At 43.7% G+C, this 22271-nt stretch overlaps 2 protein-coding genes across 6 annotated transcripts; both read left to right on the forward strand.

Annotated features, from left to right (window-relative positions):
- Window positions 1–5618: 5618 nt before the first annotated feature.
- Window positions 5619–12812, forward strand: LOC112284493 (translocase of chloroplast 108, chloroplastic-like). 4 transcript variants are annotated; one of them, XM_090251664.1, is made up of 7 exons: window positions 5619–5747; window positions 6383–7075; window positions 7199–8893; window positions 9306–9898; window positions 10116–10825; window positions 11069–11347; window positions 11466–12812. In XM_090251664.1, exons 2-7 carry the CDS (start codon window positions 6679–6681, stop codon window positions 12226–12228), a joined length of 4437 nt encoding a protein of 1478 aa, XP_090107790.1. In that variant the 5' UTR covers window positions 5619–5747; window positions 6383–6678; the 3' UTR covers window positions 12229–12812. The 4 variants fall into 4 exon arrangements, with proteins under 4 accessions (XP_090107790.1, XP_024380094.1, XP_090107789.1 ...); XM_024524326.3 differs by having other exon boundaries at window positions 6553–7075; XM_090251663.1 differs by having other exon boundaries at window positions 5621–5747; window positions 6535–7075.
- A 391-nt stretch (window positions 12813–13203) lies between these two features.
- On the forward strand, window positions 13204–19704 carry LOC112284495 (translocase of chloroplast 120, chloroplastic-like). Of its 2 annotated transcripts, none has more exons than NM_001426582.1 (8): window positions 13204–13284; window positions 14121–14294; window positions 14645–15304; window positions 15712–16203; window positions 16429–17003; window positions 17124–17836; window positions 17993–18274; window positions 18393–19704. In NM_001426582.1, the coding sequence occupies exons 3-8, from the start codon at window positions 14704–14706 to the stop codon at window positions 19153–19155; spliced, it is 3426 nt and encodes a 1141-aa protein (NP_001413511.1). In that variant the 5' UTR covers window positions 13204–13284; window positions 14121–14294; window positions 14645–14703; the 3' UTR covers window positions 19156–19704. The 2 variants fall into 2 exon arrangements, with proteins under 2 accessions (NP_001413511.1, XP_090107726.1); XM_090251600.1 differs by lacking the exon at window positions 13204–13284 and adding an exon at window positions 13346–13539 and having other exon boundaries at window positions 18393–19553.
- The last annotated feature ends 2567 nt before the right edge of the window (window positions 19705–22271 follow it).

Genomic DNA, 22271 nt, shown 5'->3' on the forward strand with positions numbered 1-22271 from the left:
ATGCTTTAATGTTAAAAAATGTGTGTTATACAGCAAAGGGCACAACAAGGTCATATCCGAAGGAATTCAAAACAACATCAACAAGCTATATCAGCTTACATCACACCACAAATCCACCTCCGTAAACCTTGCACAAACCGATCTCTACAAGGTAAAATTGTGGCATTACAGACTATGTCACATTAATTACTCTCGATTACATGATCTAGCTGCACACAATATGGCCACAAATATCCCTTATTTAGTAGTTCACCAACAGATTTGCAACCACTACAAGCAAGGCAAACAATCACAGATGAGTCTCCCTTAGAAAAGTGAAACATGATCTTGAAAAATATTGGAACTGATCAACATTGACATTTGCGGGTCATTCCCAACAACGTCTCTTGGGGGCTTGAACTACGTACTGTTCATAGTAGATGACTGTAGCCGTTTTATTTAGGTGTATTTTCTACATCAGAAATTGCAAGCCTTCACAAAGTTTAGAGATTTCAAGAATATGATTGAATTAGAATTGAAAACAAAAATCCAGTCCGTGCGAAGTGACCGCAGAGGGGAGTTTTTGTTGGATGAGTTTAACTCACTATGCCGAGACAATGGGATAAGACGGTAGCTCACTAACGCATCCGCTTTAGAACAAAACGGTATTGTGGAACGAGCTAATCAAAAAATTCTTGACATGGCCCACACCATGATTATTCATGCTAGAATGACGAACTTCTTATGGATAGAGGCCATAAATATTATTGCCTTCTCACCAGATCCAATGCGAAGTCAATCCCTTCTAAAGGTAACACCGTATCAGATACTATTTAACAAACGCCCTAATTTATTATACTTCCGTGTTTTTCGATCCATGCCCTATACATGGATTAAGAAAGATCAGCGTGATAAATTCCAATCTCGCACAAAGACCGGCTTTTTTGTCGGATACGATCACAAGAGTAAAGGTTTTTGAATCTGGCTTCGGGCCGATCACAAACTTATGATATCCTGTAACGTGCGCTTTGACAAAACGAGCATTCTAAATGGAGAATTAATGACAAACTGAAACCAACTTCAGAGCCAAGATAGCGACAACGTAATTGGCAGGGCCGCTGCAGCCACACCAATACAAATCAAAGCCAAACACTACACTTCGTCACCTGCACCTAACCACAGCAGCAACACAAACAGAGATTTGGACGTCAAGGAACCAAATAACATTGTCGATCAGATTCCCGCGACAACCTTTCGTGACAACGCCTTTGGATCTTTGGCCATGCCAGCATGTACATCAAATGCAATAGACTCATCATCCGAACACAATATCATACGTCGACATTCCACCCTGACTAAAGAATCCTCCTCCAGATTAAAGAATAGTATCATGCTCTCGTGCGACAGCAATCAGAAACTACCAAAATTATTGGCACCATCTCCATTTGATTCAGACACACCCCATCTATATATAGAGTACGATTGCTTCTTTGGAATTACTAAAGAATCTTCAGATCGAATACACTTCAAAGAAGTCGACGTTGACCTTAACTGGAAGGAGGCGATCGAACAGGAGCGCAACTCTATCATCCGAAATAACACTTGGAAAATCTGCAACCTCCCACCAGGTGCATCAATTGTCACAGCAATATAGACCTTTAAGGCCAAAAGTGGAGCCAATGGAAAACCTACCAAACGAAAGGCGCGGCTAGTTGCATGCGACTTCCAACATATCTATGGAATGGGTTACGATGAAGTCTTCGCTCTGGTTGCGAAGTGAAAAGTAGTGCGCTCCATCGTAGCCCTCGTAGCCAGTAACATATCCATCTCGATGTGAGATTGGCATTTTTAAATGGTGATCTAATAGAAACGGTATGTATGCTCATCCTTGACGGGTTGCGCAACGCCACCAATTCCACCAAGGTAAGTCGATTACACAAGTCACTCTACAGCTTAAAGCAGACACCGCGCGCATGGTTCGAGAAGATAAATGATTTTCTAGACACATACAATTTCGGTAGAACCAAAGCAGATTATAGTCTTTATTTACTCCGAGACAACAAGGGCATCACCATCCTAATATTGTACGTTAACGATCTCTTGATCACCGGTTCCAGCAACAATAAAATCACTTGGATTAAGAACCAGCTTGTGAGGTGTTTGAAATGTCCAATCTCGGCCACATAAATTTCTACTTGGGTATAGAATTTATTTGCAGCCCTGATGGAATCCTACACTCACAGAGAGCCTGCGCCACTTAGATATTAAAAGAATTCGGCATGGAAGTTTGCACTCCATCCTCCACACCCATGACAGAAGGGTTCAATCTAGATAGAGAGGATGATTCACCACAAGTTGATGCAAAGCGCTTCCAAAAGCTCGTGGGGATGTTCATACACTTGGTAAACACAAAACCAAAAATCTCTTTCACCACGGGAGTACTCATCAGATTCATGCATGATCATCGAGTTTCGCATCGACAAGCTGCAAACCAAGTCCTCTGATACATAAAAGATACACTAGAACTTGGAATTTTCTATGAACAACGCCACAACTCAACAATTCTAGGTTTTACAAATTCTGACTGGGCGAACTGTAAGGTTGACAAAAAATCAATCACTGGCTGGGTATTCAAATCAGCAGGGGGGCGGATCTCGTGGGCATCTAAAAAGCAACACAACGTCACAATATCATTAACAAATGCTGAGGTAAGAGCATTAGCAGAAGGAATTTGTTAAGCCATCTAGCTTCAAACTCTAGCATCTAGAATTCATGGAACGAATCAGGAACCCATCTCCATCTTCTGCAACAATTGAAGCACACTCAAATCTGCCCGCAATCCGGTGTGTCACAACAAATCCAAACACATGGAGATGTGGTTACATTATATATGGGAAATTGTACTCACTGGAATAGTAGACATCTTCTACATATCAATCCATGAGCAGATTGCAGATATCTTTACCAAAGCCACAGGAAGGAATAGATTTGTGAAACTTAGAAGTGAAATGGGAATGAGAAACTTAACTTTATCATCAAAATCCTAAATAGAACACAACCTATCAGAAACCCTAGAAAAACTAGTTTCCAATTACAAGACGTTTCGCTTCCTCCATTGTTCTAAAACTCTTGTAGATTGCACCTCAAAATCTAGTCACCTGCCTCTTGCAATCCGACCACCTGTAGTACACTCCAAGACAACATCCATGGCAAACAGCGTAGAAACGTGATCAACAACCAGGAGCATCAGGCTCGTCTCTCAAAGAAACTGACTCCTCAGATCAAATCACATCGAAACCCTCACTGTTTACTGGAAGCCACAACAAAAAAAGGAGATTATCTGGACACCAGCCAAAAATTTGATGAAGTGCCGCCAAAAGAAACCAGAAGCTTAATACAAGCATCTGAATTTGCAAAGATATTGACTGATGCTTACAATCTCTTCCAATTAAGGTAAAACACTTAAAATGTCTTGCACTTTCTCATTCTAAAACCACAAAGATAGAAACACAAGCAAAAAAGCCTAAGCATCGCAACAACTAAAATCCACTTGACTACCCATTTTCCTTCAACTTATGAAACTTGTAACACCCCGATCGCGCTGTCGCATTGCAATAAAACTTATCCAAGACTCTAAGTGCGGGGGGTGTTGGAGACATCCACTTCGAGTCTCCTAGACTCTGTCAAGATAGGAACGTAGACGAATAGCATCCATCCACTACTCAAAGCTTGTAAATGTACCAGTCCCTTACCCTTCAATAAAACAGTGTTGCCATTTCTTTAGTATCGTTGCATATGCATGTATTAGGATCAGTGAGTAACGTTCAGGACCCATATTAGTGTCGCAGTTTATTCTCACATCAGACAGACGCAACTGGGTAAATGCAGATGCCAGCATTGGTGAAGAGGATTGGGTTGTAGTATCACTGGTGATGTGCAACGAATCAGCATTGTCCGATTGTAAATTTCATTGTGCGAATTTCATCACTTTGTTATCCTTCATCGACAAGTTGCACCCCAAAATTCTTGTAAGATGATGTGGAGCGAGTCACAATGTCTTCGGATGCAAATGACAGTCTTTCAGAATTAGCGTGTGAGCAGTTTACAAGTGAAGTTAGTGTGTCGATTAGTTAACCATGAGAGAGTACCTTGTCTTGCTCTTGCTAAGTGCCATGTGTTTGACCATGGAGGATGCAGGATCAGTCCTACCACAGCGCTGCCAATTCTGAATCTGATGTTTGCATTGTGTATCCGTTGGATGACAGTATCAATCTCGTCGTTATACGTCATTCGAAAACTACACGCCATCGAATTTACAAAACATCGGCATTTTAGGATGGGTGCTTTAATATGCGACAGTGGCAGTTATCGTCTTTGGAGTCATTAGTTTTTCTATCCAATCGGGCAACATCTATCTACCCTTGGTCGCGATGGTACATGAAGTAAGTTCCTTGCAGCATTGTTTTGGATCCAGCTGACGTATCTTTGTCTTTTCATCCTCACCACCTCCATTGCCGGGACTTTTTTTTATTTCATAAAATTATAATTTTACCTCTGTCAGGCCGTCATAGATAGCACAAATGAGAGTATCCTGTTTGTTTCACAATTCTTGTTGAATCTAGTCATACTAATTGTAGAACTTGGTTGTGTATGTCCATGTTCTTGGGCAGCTTTTGCTTATTGTTGGACGAAGAATGTGTGCGTGTCGCAAATTGAAAGAAAAGCAGGGTTTTAATCCCATCTTGCCTACGACATTTCTACACAACACTTTGGCATCTACTGGGATTTTCTGAACCACAACTCTTTTGATTTTCTGTCTTTGGATCATCTCTCCTCTGGGACCTTTGCTGGGCCACTCACTTGTCAAGATTCTGAAACACTATTTTGTAATGTAACGCACTCTTGGTAGCTGCAGAGTCAAGTGCATTCATCACGCAACAATATCAACAAACCTCCAGCTTCTGTAGCAGTGTCTTCAACATTCGATTCCCTATAATTCCTGAAATCTCATTGAATCGCCCGCTGTTGTCAACATCCAAGAATCACTTACACTCCAAAAAAGAATCCAGAAGTTCGAAAAATTAAAACAGACAGAAAGGTCTGTTGGCACCCTTTTGCGTGATACCTTGATGCTGCTAGGAAGATTCCTTTGAATAGGCGATGCGCGTTAATCGCAACAACAAATGTAGGCCTCTCCTGAACACTACTTTAAGACGATTACATGTGATGAATGTCCTGAAGAATGCGGATCCAATCACAATGCAGTGAGCACCCATCGTTCACAATACTTTTAGATCATTGTCAGTCTTCTGGACACTTCGCAAATTTCGAATTCTGATTGGACATCTCCACCAAACACACAACACACACTGCTACTACTATTGCGAAGGGTTCTGAAGCAGAAGAACCTCTGAAAACGAAACCAGAAGAGGGAGGGAATCATTCAACCCAACGTGAAATCTTCCCATTCACAAAAAATTACGAGTATTGTGACACCTGGGGGTTATTAAGAGCCAAGCGCAGGAGGGCAATCCGGCTGCCCTCAGCTGGGTTGGGTTCGGGCAGCGCACAACCGGATAAGCCCGTACCGGGCAGGTCCCCTGGTAAGTGTCATCGGCAAGGAATCTCTCATCACCACTACGTCGAGGAGGCATTCTCTTTCTCTCGTCCCCTCGGAGCTCTCACCCTGCGAGGAGCCCCTTGAATTGCCTGCCATCCCGTGCTTCACCGTGCCGACCAAGCCCTCCCCTCATCTCATACTCTGGATGGTAAGCTCCAGGAGCATTGAATCTCATTTCAATCACTTGCATCCCCCCCCCCCCCCGCCCTTTGGAGACTCTCTTCTGTGAGGTTACGAGGTCTCTTGGAAGGGGGTACCGTTTCGGAGTATCCTCTCGCCGCAGTTATTTTCTTTCGGTAGATTTTGTTTGCGACTGTCTAGTGTTGTTCACTTGAGAAGATTGTTCGAATGATTGTGTGTATGGAAGAGGTTGTTTGGGGGTTTTGTGTCGAGGGATTTGAAGGGTTTAGTGTGGGTCGACATTCCATTTTTGGATGAGGGTAATAGTGTGGTTTAAACTTTGCTGTGGATATTTTTGGGTGTTGTCAGTGTGGGTGGTTTGGAACCCTTAGGGTGCAGTTTTAGGGTGGGGTTTTGGAGGGTTTAGAAGGTGATAAGGCCCTTAGAGTGCGCACAATTTGGTTGAACGAACGTGATGTCATTTGGGTTTGTGTGAGATTTCTTGTTTTCTTTTGGTTTCATTCCCCGTAGAGATGGGTCTCTGTTGGGGATCTGAGGGAGCGTATAGGGTTTGTTGTGAGTTCGTAGCTGCTTCACATGCTCAATTCTCTATTTAGGTTTATTTTGAAGGTAATAACTATCGTTTGCTTGTATGGTTTTCAGAGTTGTTGGCGAGCTTGGCTAAGAACTTGGATAATGCTGCAATGTGTGTTACAGAATGAAGGATTGGTGTTTACTTGCTTATTAAAATAAAATTACTTCTCAGTTGGGTCATAATGATTTTCTGTGTTGCTTTACTTATTGAGAAGCAGCAGATTGGGTGGTGATTGTAGGGGGTGAGCAGTTAGAAGAAGAGAAGCATTTTAATACCTATATGTGGGTGATGGTTTGTGCTGCCTCGGGAATGACACACTGACACCACGGTGGCAAGTTGAGGTTTTGGTGAAGCTCTTGAAATCATGGAGACTCTTCGCAATGTGAGCAGCACGGAGAAGAGTAAGGAGAGCTCTGAGGCTGTGAGAGGTGCTAGTGAAACCTCTTCCATTCCTGAACGGAATAGTGGTGGTGGACCTGATGTTGAGGAAAGTGGAGGGAGGATCAATTCTTACGCGGGGCCTAGTCCTCCTAGAGCACCCGTCACTGATGACACGGAAGATGAAGTAGAGGAAGTTGATGAAACCGAAGATGATGACAACGACGATAGTGCTGTTGAGAATACCTCTAGCCTTGTGGATTCTGCGGCCAGCCGGCCTTTGGGTTCTTATGCAGATGCTCTGACGTCGATGCCTGTCGCCAAGGTAACTACCGAGGATGAAGAGCAAGACGATGACGACGACGATGCCGATAAAGCTGATGGTAAATGGAATTGCGCATTTTATTGCTTGTTTTTCCTTCTGCAGCATTTGTAGACATTGTGGTAAGAGGTAGGAACTATTTTGTGCTGCTGGCTGATACTTCGTCGTTTTGAAAACGTGTTAGAAGAGGAAGTCGACGATGAAGAATATGAAGAAGCAGATGACCAAGCTTCGGTTGAGGATTTGTACGGGAACTCCTCCGCATTGAGTAGAGGCAGTGAAGGTAGCTTGCCACGGAGTATACCACGAATCATCGCGCGGGAGTCTGGTGATGATATTTCTGAAGAACCTTCAGAGGACGAATATAACGATATTTCAGAGGAGGAATATAATGAAGAAGCTGTGGAGGAAGCTGTAGAGCCTGAAGAGAAAGAGCAGGTTACCATGGAGGTAGAAGAGAAAGAACAATTCGAGTCTCCAGTTGCTGCGGAGGAGTCCACCGTGAAAGAGTTGAATGCCACACCTGCAGTAGTGCCCCCTGCAGATGCTGATGTTGGCGATGTCTCGAGGACAGATAACTCGAATGCAGAGGAGAGTCCTATGAATGCAGATGCTGATGTTGGTGATGTTTTGAAGAAAGAGAACTCGAATGCAGAGGAGAGCCCTATGAATTCAGATGCGTGTCGTGAAGAAGACATTGTTGCGGAGAAAGTCGAGAAAGAGTTGTCTCAAGCAGTAATGACTGAGGATTCGCAGGAAGTAGGATCTGCACAGTCGCAGGAGGAAGTTACCGAACTGATGCAGGCAGTGTCATCTCTTGCCGCTGAATCCGAATCTACTGACCAGGGAGTGAAGCAAGAAGTCGCCCCTGAGGTTGTTCCTCTTGCAACTTCAGAAATAAAGCAGGGTGAGTTGGAGGAGATTGAGCAAGCAACCACCCTACCGAAGACCGACGTGGAGACCAGAGGATGCTCATTGGATTTAGCCGAGGAGTTGCAGAAGCTATCTGTGTCACGTTCACTGAGCAACGATGTTTTGAAATCCGATGAAGCAGAGCGTGCAGCGATCATTGAGAATGCACCAGCTGAAAGTACCATTGACGAATCTGTTGTTAATGTTGAAACTGTAACTGAGTCGGGGTACATTGTTAAGAGGGCCGCTTCAAACGATCTCATGGCTGAGTTGGAAAAGCTGGCTGCTGCTCGATTGGAGAAGGAAGCAAGTAACAATACTGTAAATCCTGTCAGAGAAGTAAGTGAGGATGATGTCAAGGATGTCTCGGGAGAGACCACCGTTGTAACTACTAGCATATCGGAGGGAGCTAATGAGTCGTTGTCTAAGAAGGAAGACGAACCCGCTTTGATAGGATCCAATGTGCCCGAGGAACTTGAAGGGAATTCTCTTGAAGTTCAGTCGGCGATTACTACAGACCTAGAGAAAGTTAGCTCTACTCCCACACCTAGTAACGCCGAAAAAGAATCTCCTGAAGCGACTGAGGTACGAATTGTGGAAGAAGGCAAGTTGGAAAAAGCAGATCCTTCAGTTGTGAATGAAGAATTGTCGAAGGAAATCCTGGAAGACCCAGAAGTGGTACCTAGTCCAGCGAAGATGTATACTGCCTTAAAAGCCGTCGACGGTGATATGCCAGTTTTGAAGTCAGAGAATGGAAATGTAGCTGGGGATGAAAATGTAGAATCAGAATCACGGGTTCTTCCAGCGGTTGATTTCGCAGGCAAGGATGGTGACACGGACGCTAATACAGCGGACGAGGATAATGAGAATGATGAAGATGATGTAGATGAAGATGAAGACGAAGACGATGCAGATATGGATACAGCAAAGGCGCTAGCAGAGTTGGCTATGACAGCTGGAAAATCTGGTAATCCCGCTTTTGTAGATTGCTTATCTCAAATTTTTCTTACACTTATTGTTCTTAAGTCACATGTCCTTGCTTTGTCTTCTATCTTGCAACCTTCAGCGGATTGCTATGCGGAATATCCCAGCAACGTGTTATGATACAGTTGTCCTTGAGATGGCACGCTTGAAATTTCATGTTTTACCCGCTTGTCTTGTTCGGTTGTTTTCAGCACTGTAATGTACATGTTGACAGATTTCAGCACTTTGGATGATTTTCTGCTGTTGACAAGTCATCATCGGACTCCTGGCCCGTGTTTTCAAAGCATTTTGTCTTTGAGTTTCTCTTAGTGTTACTTTCTGTTTTGGGTACTTGTGAGGAACCCTTTGTCTTGCTTTTATGTAATAAGGAATTGTTTGCGTTGATCTTTTTTCAGGCGATGTTTCGGAGAGCGGCACCAAGCCATCCATGGGTGCAGCGGGACCCTCTTTGCCTTCTTTACCTCAACGGCCAGCTGTTAGAAAACCAATTGCTGCAACAGCATCGGACTCGCCTGGCAGGAACACTCAGCGTCCTAACGGTGCCCTATCAACTCAAATTACAAGCACCACTGATGAGAGCGCTAGTAGCGACGCAGCAGAAGGCGATGAAACTAGAGAGAAACTTCAGAACATCCGAGTGAAGTTCTTGAGGCTTGCTCACCGATTGGGACAATCCCCGCAAAATGTGGTTGTAGCCCAGGTGCTGTACCGTTTAGGCTTGGCCGAGTCATTGAGAGGCGGCAGCGCTCCCAACCGCTCGGGAGCATTCAGTTTCGACCGCGCTAATGCCCTAGCCGAAGAGCAGGAAGCAGCCAACCAGGAAGAGGAGCTTGATTTTGCATGCACAATTTTGGTTCTAGGAAAGACTGGGGTTGGAAAGAGTTCGACTATCAATTCAATATTTGACGAGCGCAAGTCTGTGACAAGTGCCTTTAAACCATCCACCAACAAAGTACAGGAGGTCATCGGCACGGTACACGGCATTAAGGTATTGGTCTGGACAGGATTGACATTCAGTGTAATATCCCTATAAATTTTTGAATTTGGATGATGTTATGGACGTTGGGTTAATGCAGAAGCGTAATCTCGACCACTTCTTCTTCTACTTCTTTTCCTGTATATATATAATAATAATAATATATTAATTTATTAATTTTATACTGGAAAGGGATACTCATGTGTTACTTTTCGATGTTCTTTTGCAGGTAAGGGTGATAGACACACCCGGACTGCTCCCTTCTGTGGCAGATCAACAGCACAACGAGCGTATCATGGGGCAAGTCAAGAAGTACATCAAGAAGGCGTCTCCAGACATAGTTTTGTACTTTGATCGTTTGGATATGCAGAGCCGTGACTTCGGAGATCTGCCTTTGCTGCGGACCATCACTGACCTATTTGGAGCCGCGGTTTGGTTTAATGCCATTGTGGTGTTGACCCACGCCTCATCCGCCCCTCCAGATGGGCCCAATGGAGTTCCTCTGAGTTACGAGATGTTTGTAGCACAGAGGTCTCACGTAGTGCAGCAGACAATTCGACAAGCAGCTGGAGACATGAGACTGATGAACCCCGTGTCTCTAGTAGAAAATCATCCTGCTTGCAGAACCAACCGCACTGGTCAGAGGGTTCTGCCTAATGGACAGATTTGGAAGCCACAATTGCTGTTGCTGTGCTTCGCCTCGAAGATATTGGCAGAAGCAAACTCATTGTTAAAGCTCCAGGAGACAACAGCTCCGGGTAGACCGTTTGGGCAGCGGTCCCGGGTGCCACCTCTGCCATTTTTGCTTTCCTCTTTGCTTCAATCTCGAGCACAGTTGAAGTTGCCAGACGAACAAGCTGGAGAATCAGACGAGTCCGATGACGATGAGGAAGAAGAGGACTCGGATGCTGATGATTATGATGAACTCCCTCCTTTCAGGTGCATTTTGGTTTATCGTCGTTTGCAAGAATATAAACATGCGTCTAAATTTTCATGGTTATTCAGCTCTTTGATGTATCTACTTTTTTATCTTCATTTCTTGAACTAGTTCTCGTTGGCCTGATGCCCGTCCTCAACTATCCTTTATTTTCCGATTGTTAGTCTAATGGTTCCCAACCTCCCAAAATTTCTAGCTTAAATGGTATTTCATTCCTGTACTTATGACGCATTTCAATATTGCAGGCCACTCTCCAAGGAAGAGTTGGAGGATCTTACCAAAGAGCAAAGGGAAGATTACATGGAGGAGTTGGCTGACCGAGAAAGGATGTTCCAAAAGAAGCAGTATAGGGAGGAAATTCGCAGAAGGAAGGAAGCCAAAAAACGTCAGGCACAGATGTCTAAGGAAGAGCTGGCTGAGGCTGAGGAAGCAGAAGATGAGGCAGGGAATGCCGCTGCAGTGCCTGTTCCGATGCCAGACATGGCGTTGCCTCCTTCATTTGACTCTGACAATCCCACACATAGGTAACTTCACAGCACCGCACATGGCTCAAGCTGATCATTTTCAATCGGAAAGTTGGAAAACGATCCCCTGACTCAAACTTGATATCGTTTTGATCCCTTTGGAGTTACCCGTGTGCAGGTATCGTTACCTGGAGACTGCGAACCAGTGGCTAGTACGTCCGGTATTGGAGACCCATGGGTGGGACCACGATGCTGGGTACGACGGTTTCAACGTGGAGAAAATGTTCGTGGTGAAGGAGAAGATTCCTGCTTCCGTGTCGGGCCAGGTGACGAAAGACAAGAAAGAAGCCCAGGTGAACTTCGAAGCAGCGGCTTCGTTGAGGCACGGAGAGGGGAAGGTGACTCTGACTGGGTTCGACGTTCAGACGATCGGAAAGGACTTGGCGTACACGGTGCGGGCAGAGACGCGGTTCAACAATTTCAAGAGGAACAAGACGACGGCGGGGGTGACTGCGACGTACCTGAACGACACGATCGCGGCGGGAGTGAAGCTGGAGGACAGGGTATTGATAGGGAAGAGGGTGAAGTTGGTGGTGAACGGAGGGGTGCTGACAGGAAAGGGCGACAAAGCATACGGTGGAAGCCTGGAGGCGACGTTGAGAGGGAAGGAGTATCCTTTGAGTCGGACGCTGTCGACGCTGGGGTTGTCAGTGATGGACTGGCACGGCGACCTGGCGATCGGGGGGAACCTGCAGTCGCAGTTCATGGTGGGGAAGACGATGATGGTGGGAAGGGCGAACTTGAACAATAGGGGGTCGGGTCAAGTGAGCATACGGGCGAGCAGCTCGGAGCAGCTGCAGATGGTGTTGATTGGGATTGTTCCGATATTGAGGTCTCTAATCAACTGCCGTTTCGGCTTCGGTGGTCAGTCCCAACAATAAATTTCGTAGATAGCTACAGGATAGTTTTGGCCCCCAGTTGGCCTCCTCCTTACAGCTAGCTCTGTACATGTGTGCTTTGGATGCTCAGCAAAATCTTGTAGAAGATTCATGTTTTGGTGCGGAGTAGAATTGCTTGATGTACAGGCGCTATGATGACGACAGTTATGCCAAGTCAGTTGCTTGTATCGGCCAAGAATTCCGTTCTCTTGTCCGTCAATTGGAGAGTTTTAGTGCGAGTTTTGTTAGGGCTGTAGTTGCAGTTTGGAGACCTTATGATTTTGCCCCTCGGTCGCCAACTTTTAGTGTGGATTTTAGTTATCTGCACGTATGTGCTCTGTATTGTAGTAGACTGGAGTTGAGTAGGGCATGGGGTCGCAGAAAAGGAGGGAATTATCTGTGGGTATGAGATCTTGTAGCGAGTCTGGGCTGTTACTGATATCTTATCACTGACACAGACCGTCAGCTGAATAGGCATTTCTGTTTGGACTGAAGATGAGCTTCGTAATGTTGTAGTCAATGCAACCTATTTGAAGATGTCCTGCATTTCGAGGTTACTCCTCTCATTGCACACATCATTGAGTTTATTTCCTTGAATTTCTTTGAGCTGTTTTTTCAGCAAAGCTCCTACTCGTGTCTCATCAGTCGGAATCCTAGCACGATCTGAATTCTCAATGAACTCTTGAATTATGTTTGTGTAAATTGTAATCAGGTCTTTGTGTCGTGGTCCCTTAGTTGACCTCTATATCAGAAGGTTGGCCAACCACTTAGAAGTCGTTGCAAAAGCTGAACCCGCTGGCCATCTCAGTCACCGTCTGCTTGAGGCCGTTATCAATTCGGAACACAAGCGGAGTGTGGGATCAATCGTTGAGCGAGTCTGCGCGTGGATGGATAGAATGGAGGCTGAGGAGAACCCTCCAGCTGTCTCTTGCATGATCATGTCTCTTAAGAATCCTTTTTGGATCGTGGAACATAACATTTCTTCAAAACCGCAGAACTTCGTTACAAGAAGCCAATCGGTGGAATATACACAGCGAGAAACTGTTCGTGTGCATCACGGTAAACGACCAAACCGCGATTTCCAGAGCTCAGAGCCTCTTGGCTCATCCACCCGTCACTTTGCCACTCTTTCCTTAACTGGCCAGTCTTCTGAACTTGCTTGTCCGCCTGGTTGCTTTGATTGCTCTGCTTGCTCCTTCATTCCGAAACAAGTTTGCGAGTCTCTTTGAACGGACACTGTCCATAAAACATTGCCCGACACTGAGTTATTGTCTGCGTGTGTATCCACCACTGGAAGAGCTAGAAAATGGATTGGTAACCACGTTCAGTTCTACTGTTTCATCTTTTTGGTGTATTTTGACATGTTTGCTCTATTGAGAAGCTTCTCTGAAGAATGTTACATAGTGGAGGAGGTATTTGAATTCTGGGTTTGGATTCTGATGTTTTTATCTGGAGAATGAGTCAAGTCCTGAGGGTTTCGTGTTCGCTGGGCGGTATAGAATTCGAGTGAGCGGTTTTTTTTCGGTAGTTTTTGGACTGTGAATGGCATTGTTGTGTTTACAGATTAATTTCGGTAGTGTTTTTCGCGGTTTGAGTGGTTTGGGATCGTCGAGTTAGCTTCTAGGGCGGGGTTTTGGAGGGGCAACGGGGTCTTATCCTGTGCGGGGAAGGTTGTCGTCGTGCCTTGCTTTTAGCACAGTTTCCCGTTCCAGCGGTGATTGGATTAGCATGTTTCACAGAGAATTGTATTTTATTCCGTTCTGTTCCGAGTGATGAAGCGCTTGGTTGGGTGGAGGTTATTTGTGCTTTGTCTCGCAGGAAGAGTAGGTTTAATCGTTTCAATGCTGTCATCAGGACTATTTTTAGAGTTCTGATGAAGGAATTTTGTAACGCAGAGCATGAGCAGGTGAGAAGAATCACTTTCTGGGAGGACGTTGGTGCTGTTGCCTTGAGACGCTGGTGAATTGAAACACTTCAGTATAATTAGGGGAACGTTTCGAGCAGGCATGGCGAACATCCCTTCGCTTACCTCCAGGAAAAATACGAACATCTTCAAGAGCAAGGAGGCGGTGAGAATTCTAAACTCGAGATCAACATTCTGGTTGCCTGTGGACAGACGTAGTTATCTGTGACGGTGGAAGAGGGGATTATGAATGTCATCGTTTCTGGGTTTTTGTCAAGGTCAAATCGTCAGATATGAAGTTATAATCGTTCCTGAGACTTCAATCGCCGAGTCTGTTGACATTTCTAGGTTTATGTGAGGGTTACAATCGCCAGGGATGGTACGGTTTTAAAACAAAATTTGGTTTTAGCTACAGAATTTATTGTTGCTCAGTATTGGCATAGGTTTTTAATTTTCCAGTTTTTCCACGAATTTTTTACGATTTTCTTGATTTTTGCCGATGTGCGTTCATGACAGGAAATTGATTGCTGTGAATGAGACATTGAGGAAGAGTAGTTCAGAAAACATTGGCAGTTATGGACGCCCTTCGCAAGCTGGGTAGTTTGGGCAGGAGACGGGATGAGGTAGATACGGCGAGCAGCCCTCTGAAGAACGAAGCTTCAGCAGCAGAAATTCCCAGGGATCCTGTGCAAATTAGCGGCAAAGATGAGGCATCACCTTCGGGCCTTACACCCATCAGGGTGCGGGTACCAGAGGATGTGAGATCGGAAAGTGAAGTCAAACGAGACGGCGATGAAGAAAGCGTTGGCAGTGGAGAGAGTTTCGACAGTGCCTTGGAGAGGATGGAAGCTTCTTCTATCACAAGTTTTGAGCCTCCTAGTCCGATGGAGTCTATCGATGGGCGGTTCCAGTTTGAAGATGGGGTAAGGGAGGATTTAGCAGAAAGTGGACTAGACGGAAATTTTTCTTATGACGACGACGACGACGATGAAGAAGAAGAAGAAGACGGGAGTGAGGAAGGGGAGTCCACTAGTAGCAGTATCATCAACTCGGAGTATTCGTCTAGCGCCAGCAATACGGAGGATGAAATGGATATCTCGGGGTATGGAGCTTCCTCAGCGCGAACCATGCTTGTGTCCAATGATGCAAGTAAATCTGATGAGGAAGCAATTGATGGTAAACTTTATAAATCTTTTACATGTGTTTTGATGTTAAATTTCTTTGTTGTATGAATCGTGTCTGTATGAATCTAAAACGGGGTCGAATATAAAGGGTCGCTTGCTTGGCATTTGTAACCCTGGCAATAACTTGGACCAATTAGAGTCACAAACTGAAAGGCTTCGGTGTGATCGGCTTGTGGGAGTTCGACTTGCTCTAGATGGTTAGCAGAAGAAGAGGCCGGTGTTGAAGAGAGGTTTGAGGAGGCATATGACGGAGGAATGAACTCAGCCTGAGAAGAGCTAGAAACTGTCCCCATTGGAAGAAGAACTACTAGAGAGTCCAGAGAGGAGTCAAAGGCTAGGGTTTCGTGGAGGGATTTAACGAGGGATGACGAAGTATTTTTTGTTGAAACCCCTTGACAGAACCGAAGTACAAGTTAAGGAACGTCGTAACTGGAGAGGAGAATATGAGTGGTGGTCTTTCAGTTGAGAACGAAGCAAGAGGGGTTGCTCTTTCGTCTTGGAAGTCGGAATTGGAAGACTTCTACGAAGCTTCACTGGAGGATAACGATGTTCAAGAGGAATTGGCAGAGAAGATAATTAAGGTAGCCAGTGAACAGAATGACGAAGAAGATGAAGAAGTACATTTTCCTGTCATCGCGAACGAATTGCCCGGGAGGATTACACGGAATCGGACAATGATCGATAGCCCAGCTCATCTTTACAGTGCCGTGAAAGCAGTTGATTCAACACTTCCTGCGTTGAAGTCAGAGAGTACGAAATCAATTACACAGGGTTTTGTTGAGGCTGAGGAAGCTGAATCGGACGTTTTCACAGAGGGTGAAGATGGATATGATGACGAAGATGAAGATGGCGATATACAAATGGATGTTTCGCAGGCTACTGAAAAATCTGGTAGGTTCTGGTCGCGACCTATACAGCTGTCTTCATGTAATGCAGATTTTTATGTTTTTCAAGTGTTTTGACATATTCCAAGATGTAGTCTGGAGAAAAACAATCCCATTTTCAATTGCAGAAGCCTTGAATGAAAGTCTAGAAGAAAAGTAATGCAACTGTTTATCAATTCTTTGCCATTTCATTAGACATATAATGTGGCTGAGGTATGCCTCTTCGCTGTAGGAACTCCGGATGAGAGCGAAAGCAATCCATCAATGGGTGCAGGTGGACCTCGTTTGCCGTCTTTACCCCAACGATCATCTGCTAGAAGATCTGCTGCCACAACAGCAACGGGTGTGCCACGTCCTAATACTGCCTCGTCAACCCAATCAGCAGCCACCAGTGACGCGAGCATAAGCAGTGAATCTAGCGAAGCGAATGAAATCCGTGAGAAACTCCAGAATATCAGAATAAAGTTCTTGAGACTGGCTCGCCGCTTGAATCAATCTCCGCAGAACGTGGTTGTAGCACAGGTGTTGTATCGTCTAGGCTTGGCAGAATCCTTGCGAGGCGGTAGTTCTCTCAACCGCACTAGAGCATTCAGTTTCGACCACGCCAACGCTCTCGCAGAGGAGCAGGAAGCTGCTAAGTATGAGGACCTTGACTTCGCATGCACGATTTTGGTTCTTGGAAAGACTGGGGTTGGAAAGAGTGCGACTATCAACTCTATTTTTGATGAGTGCAAGACTGTGACTAGTGCCTACTATCCGTCTACCACTAAAGTCCATGAAGTTAGTGGAACTGTGCTCGGCGTCAAGGTATGAACTTAGTTTGTTACTGTTCCGTTTGTCGATTCATTTCAGATGGCAAATTAGTTGTTTAGTTGTTATGATCCAACCTGGAGGAAAATTTACGCTGAATTACTTTATTGGGCTCAGGTGAGGTTTATAGACACACCTGGGCTTCTCCCTTCTACGGCTGACCAACGGCACAATAAGAACATTATGAGACAAGTGAAAAAGTACATCAAAAAAGTTTCTCCAGACATAGTTTTGTACTTCGATCGTATGGACATGCAAACTCGAGACTCTGGAGACGTGCCTTTGCTGCGGACCATCACCGACGTGTTTGGAGCCGCTGTGTGGTTCAATGCTACAGTGGTGTTGACCCACGCGTCTAAGGCCCCTCCAGATGGATCAAATGGGACTCCCATGAGTTATGACTATTTTGTAGCACAACGGTCACATTTTGTGCAACAGACAATTCGTCAAGCAGCTGGAGACGCAAGGCTTCAGAATCCGGTGTCGTTGGTGGAGAACCACCCTGCTTGCAGAATCAACCGAAGTGGGCAGAGAGTCTTACCCAATGGACAGCCATGGAAGCAACAATTGTTGTTGCTATGTTTTGCCTCAAAGATATTGGCAGAAGCGAACACGTTGTTGAAGCTTCAGGAAGCATCAACTCCTGGAAAGCCATTTGGACAGCGGTCTCGGGTGCCACCTTTGCCATATTTGCTTTCGTCTTTGCTTCAATCTCGAGCTCAGTTGAAGATGCCAGATGAGCAACATGGGGAGTCCGAAGACTCTGATGACGACTCTGATGAGGAGGATGAGGAGGAAGGCGATGAATATGATGATCTTCCACCATTTAGGTACAACTCACTTTTAGTGGGCAATCATCTAGTGTCAACCTTCATCTTTTTTTATTTAATTTACTATTTCTTAACCAAAATTGTGTGTGTGTGTGTGTGGAGGTTTTATCAGTTCAAAAAGTTGATTCCTTACTTATGAGTTGTGTCCTGTTTTAGGCCGCTTTCGAAGCAAGAGCTGGAGGACCTTAGTAAGGAGCAGAGGCAGGAATATGCAGAAGAACTTGCTGATCGTGAAAGGTTATTTCAAAAGAAGCAATATAGAGAGCAAATCCGAAGAAGAAGAGAACGAAAAAAGCAAGCGTCTGTGATGAGCAAGGAAGAGCCATCCATACCTGGTGATGGAGCAGAAGATGAGTCAGGGCAACCTGCTACTGTGGCTGTTCCGATGCCAGACATGGCGTTGCCTCCTTCATTTGACTCTGACAATCCCACACATAGGTAACTTCACAGCACCGCACATGGCTCAAGCTGATCATTTTCAATCGGAAAGTTGGAAAACGATCCCCTGACTCAAACTTGATATCGTTTTGATCCCTTTGGAGTTACCCGTGTGCAGGTATCGTTACCTGGAGACTGCGAACCAGTGGCTAGTACGTCCGGTATTGGAGACCCATGGGTGGGACCACGATGCTGGGTACGACGGTTTCAACGTGGAGAAAATGTTCGTGGTGAAGGAGAAGATTCCTGCTTCCGTGTCGGGCCAGGTGACGAAAGACAAGAAAGAAGCCCAGGTGAACTTCGAAGCAGCGGCTTCGTTGAGGCACGGAGAGGGGAAGGTGACTCTGACTGGGTTCGACGTTCAGACGATCGGAAAGGACTTGGCGTACACGGTGCGGGCAGAGACGCGGTTCAACAATTTCAAGAGGAACAAGACGACGGCGGGGGTGACTGCGACGTACCTGAACGACACGATCGCGGCGGGAGTGAAGCTGGAGGACAGGGTATTGATAGGGAAGAGGGTGAAGTTGGTGGTGAACGGAGGGGTGCTGACAGGAAAGGGCGACAAAGCATACGGTGGAAGCCTGGAGGCGACGTTGAGAGGGAAGGAGTATCCTTTGAGTCGGACGCTGTCGACGCTGGGGTTGTCAGTGATGGACTGGCACGGCGACCTGGCGATCGGGGGGAACCTGCAGTCGCAGTTCATGGTGGGGAAGACGATGATGGTGGGAAGGGCGAACTTGAACAATAGGGGGTCGGGTCAAGTGAGCATACGGGCGAGCAGCTCGGAGCAGCTGCAGATGGTGTTGATTGGGATTGTTCCGATATTGAGGTCTCTAATCAACTGCCGTTTCGGCTTCGGTGGTCAGCCCCAACAGTAGTTTCATAGTATAGCATCGATATTGTGTAGTCAATCCTTATCTTTAGTCTGAGCTGAGCGTGAGAGACTTGAAGTGGCAGCATTCTACATATCGTTTTTGACAGAGAGCGCTTAGAAATGGCGGATTTTCGCTGCCTTCACGCACGCAACTTGAGAGACCTAAAGATGGTCGCAGGAATTAGTTCTAGTCACTTGGTTCCTTAGTTTGACTAGCAATGAGCCTGAATTGGGACATGCAGGTAATCATCCACTGTCGTAGGGAGTTCATCACCAGTGTGTTTGTGGGCTTTTTTTCGCTCTTCTTTTTGTAATTTACTGGGCTGAATCTGGAGATATATGTGTGTTGGTAGAAGCTAGTCTTTTGTTCCAACACAGTGGGTCGCCACGGGTTTCATCTCACTGGAGTTCTACTAGAGAAAATGTTCCCTTTGATCTGGTATGATGATCTTTGTAATCATTGTGATGGCCAGTTGCCCATTCCGAGCCTGCGAATTCAATGCAGTGCAGTACCTGCATTGAATTTGTCTTTCAGATTTGAAAACTCAGATCATTCCCACGGAGCTGTGACCAATGGAGGTGATTGCAGGGAGATGGTAGCTGTGTGATTATTTAACACTTTGCTTTGCGAAGTGGAACATTGGTCGAGAATGAGTCCAGTAGGAAGAGTGGCTTGAACGTGAACTTTGTATTGCATGAACTTTTGATATCTTTTATTGCATGCCATTATTGTGTAAAGATTTTGACAGAAGGATTCAGGGAAGAGATTTTCCAACACGAATGTATTTCTTATCCCCAGAAACGAAGTTTGCCTATTTGCTGGCATTGGAACTGTCAGCGAGATCCTCTTTTGCTCCCCCCAAAGTCACCTTCAAAATCTCAAGTGCGATAGGAGAAATGTGATGTTTTGAACTTACGTGAAAACTGTGCCTCCAAATCAAACAACATGACAGTCATTTAAGGACTATTTGATCTCCAAAAGCAACAAGCTGTCTACTTGAGATGTTGATCATCTAACATGTACTTTTTTTACATTAAATCTAAAAATAAAAAATGGGTTCTCATTCAGAAGAAAAAAGAAAAATGATGCTTACCACATAATTAATTTTAAAAATTATTTTGCAATGTCTAATTTTATATCAATTTGCACCTGGAACTTTGTGTAACTTTTTATGAGCAGATATGATTTTATGTTCTACTTTAGAATTTAATTGTTCTGCAAACAATGGTTTGATAGATGCTGTGAAATGTATATAATTTTTGTGAATATGAATCTTTTTACTTTTATTTTTTTTTATAAACTAATACAAAAAATAAATTATATATTAGAATCTATTGTTGTTTAATTTAAAACAATAAAGCAAAGAAATATTATTACATAATTGCTTATGGCAATAAAGATATGGTTAAAGTAGTAATTGTGGCTACCCATACAAATGTTTTGCTTGAAGATGTTTGGTGCCATTGAACTTTATTGGATTGCTTTGGCATGCTTTGTAAGTTTTGTGGCACACTTGAAACAACATTTCTAACAATTGCAACAATAGAAACAATTTTTTTGTTAATATGATTTGCTTAGACTAATTTTTGTAGTATTTTAATAAATCTCTTCTTAAGAGTATCTTACAATGCAAGGAATATGATAATATTTTAGCTACAATTAATGAAAATGGTCTAAAAGCTTCAAGTGCTTGAAAATATTATTTTAATTTAGATCTTGTATTATTTTTTTTCAATAAAAATACATAGAAGTAATATTATATCTTATATTTGGTATTTTTTATAAAAATTAAATTTACATAAAATTTAATATATCATATATTTAACAATTATACATAATATTGTTTTTTCATATATACCCCTCAAATATCCTAAAATATCAAGAATACCCCTACATTCTTGATATGTCAGGATATTTGAGTAATATATATATATATATATATATATATATGATTTTTTCTCTTAATAAATTGAATATTTTGATAATCAGTCAAAATCGTGTAAACATAAATTTGAAACACATGTTTTTAATAACTTATACAAAAAATAAGCTAAAGCTACATCTATCAAAGCTGATTTAATATTGATGATATTTAAAAATTATGAATTTTGTTACTTATGTGGAAAATGGATACGAAGTATGGGTTTTCAATGATATTTCAATGTGTTCCAATAATGGATTAAAGTATGGATTAAAGTATGGATTAAAGTATAGAATATGATAAATGTTTTGCAAATGTAAGATTTTTTTGGCTCATGTGCTTCGCAATCAACAATTGTGAAACCTCTATGGATTGTTTTAAGTGCATTCTACCCAATCTACATGATGACCTCTACATTGTTTTTTAGAATGTTGGCCTCTACATTTTTTTTGAAATAATAAAACAAGTTTTTCAATTATAGAATGCAAGTGCATGAAGAAACCTGTTATATTCATCAAAAAATATGCCTTGAAGAGAGGCAATAATTAGGACAATGAGTCTCCTTGTGTAGTGGTGCATTATACTTTAACACTTTGTGTCCCCTCCAATAACTTTGTGGTTGCAGTCTTTTGCATAAGCATCTTGTTGGAACATGAAAACAAAAATAGATTGTAAATGCACCAAGATCCTTGAATGCGATTGCTTTTTAAAAAAAGAATGCATGAGAAGAAGAAGAAAAATAAAGATATATATATATATATATATATATATAATAAAGATATATATATATATATATATATATTTCAGTTTTTTTTCCCTTTCAAATACTTGCTTGCAACTTCTACTATATTAATTCTAAAACCTATACCTTGCATGCATGACTTAAATTCAATCGCAAGTCAAACTCAACAACTCATAAAAGATGCAAAATTTCTTACTATAAAAATGGTGGGTATCATTCAAATGATTAGTTGAAACATGTGAAGAATGTGATGCAGCATAGAAATAGAGAAAAAAACATTCCTTCCATTCTGACTGCAAATAGTAGAACGACACAGCCCGAACACCCGCTCTGTGAACAGGGCCTTCTCCATGCCTCCTCCTATTTGGTCACCAGTTCGAATCTCCATTCCCTTCCGCCAAGGACAAGATTATGATCGGAGTGAGCGTCTTGTGCTGTGGGCTCAAACTTGTCAAG

Source organism: Physcomitrium patens, chromosome 7 (assembly GCF_059467195.1).
Source record: "Physcomitrium patens ecotype Gransden chromosome 7, ASM5946719v1, whole genome shotgun sequence".
Taxonomy (NCBI): Eukaryota; Viridiplantae; Streptophyta; class Bryopsida; order Funariales; family Funariaceae; genus Physcomitrium; species Physcomitrium patens.

What these genes read in the sequence shown, in the direction of transcription:
- LOC112284493 (XM_090251664.1), top strand. Translation starts at nt 6,679, where the DNA reads ATGGAGACTCTTCGCAATGTGAGCAGCACGGAGAAGAGTAAGGAGAGC. An exon ending in TATGACAGCTGGAAAATCTG is followed by an intron (nt 8,894 to 9,305) that starts GTAATCCCGCTT and finishes ATCTTTTTTCAG; the next exon opens with GCGATGTTTCGGAGAGCGGC. An exon ending in GCACGGTACACGGCATTAAG is followed by an intron (nt 9,899 to 10,115) that starts GTATTGGTCTGG and finishes GTTCTTTTGCAG; the next exon opens with GTAAGGGTGATAGACACACC.
- LOC112284495 (NM_001426582.1), top strand. Translation starts at nt 14,704, where the DNA reads ATGGACGCCCTTCGCAAGCTGGGTAGTTTGGGCAGGAGACGGGATGAG. An exon ending in GCAGGCTACTGAAAAATCTG is followed by an intron (nt 16,204 to 16,428) that starts GTAGGTTCTGGT and finishes TCTTCGCTGTAG; the next exon opens with GAACTCCGGATGAGAGCGAA. An exon ending in TCTGACAATCCCACACATAG is followed by an intron (nt 18,275 to 18,392) that starts GTAACTTCACAG and finishes ACCCGTGTGCAG; the next exon opens with GTATCGTTACCTGGAGACTG.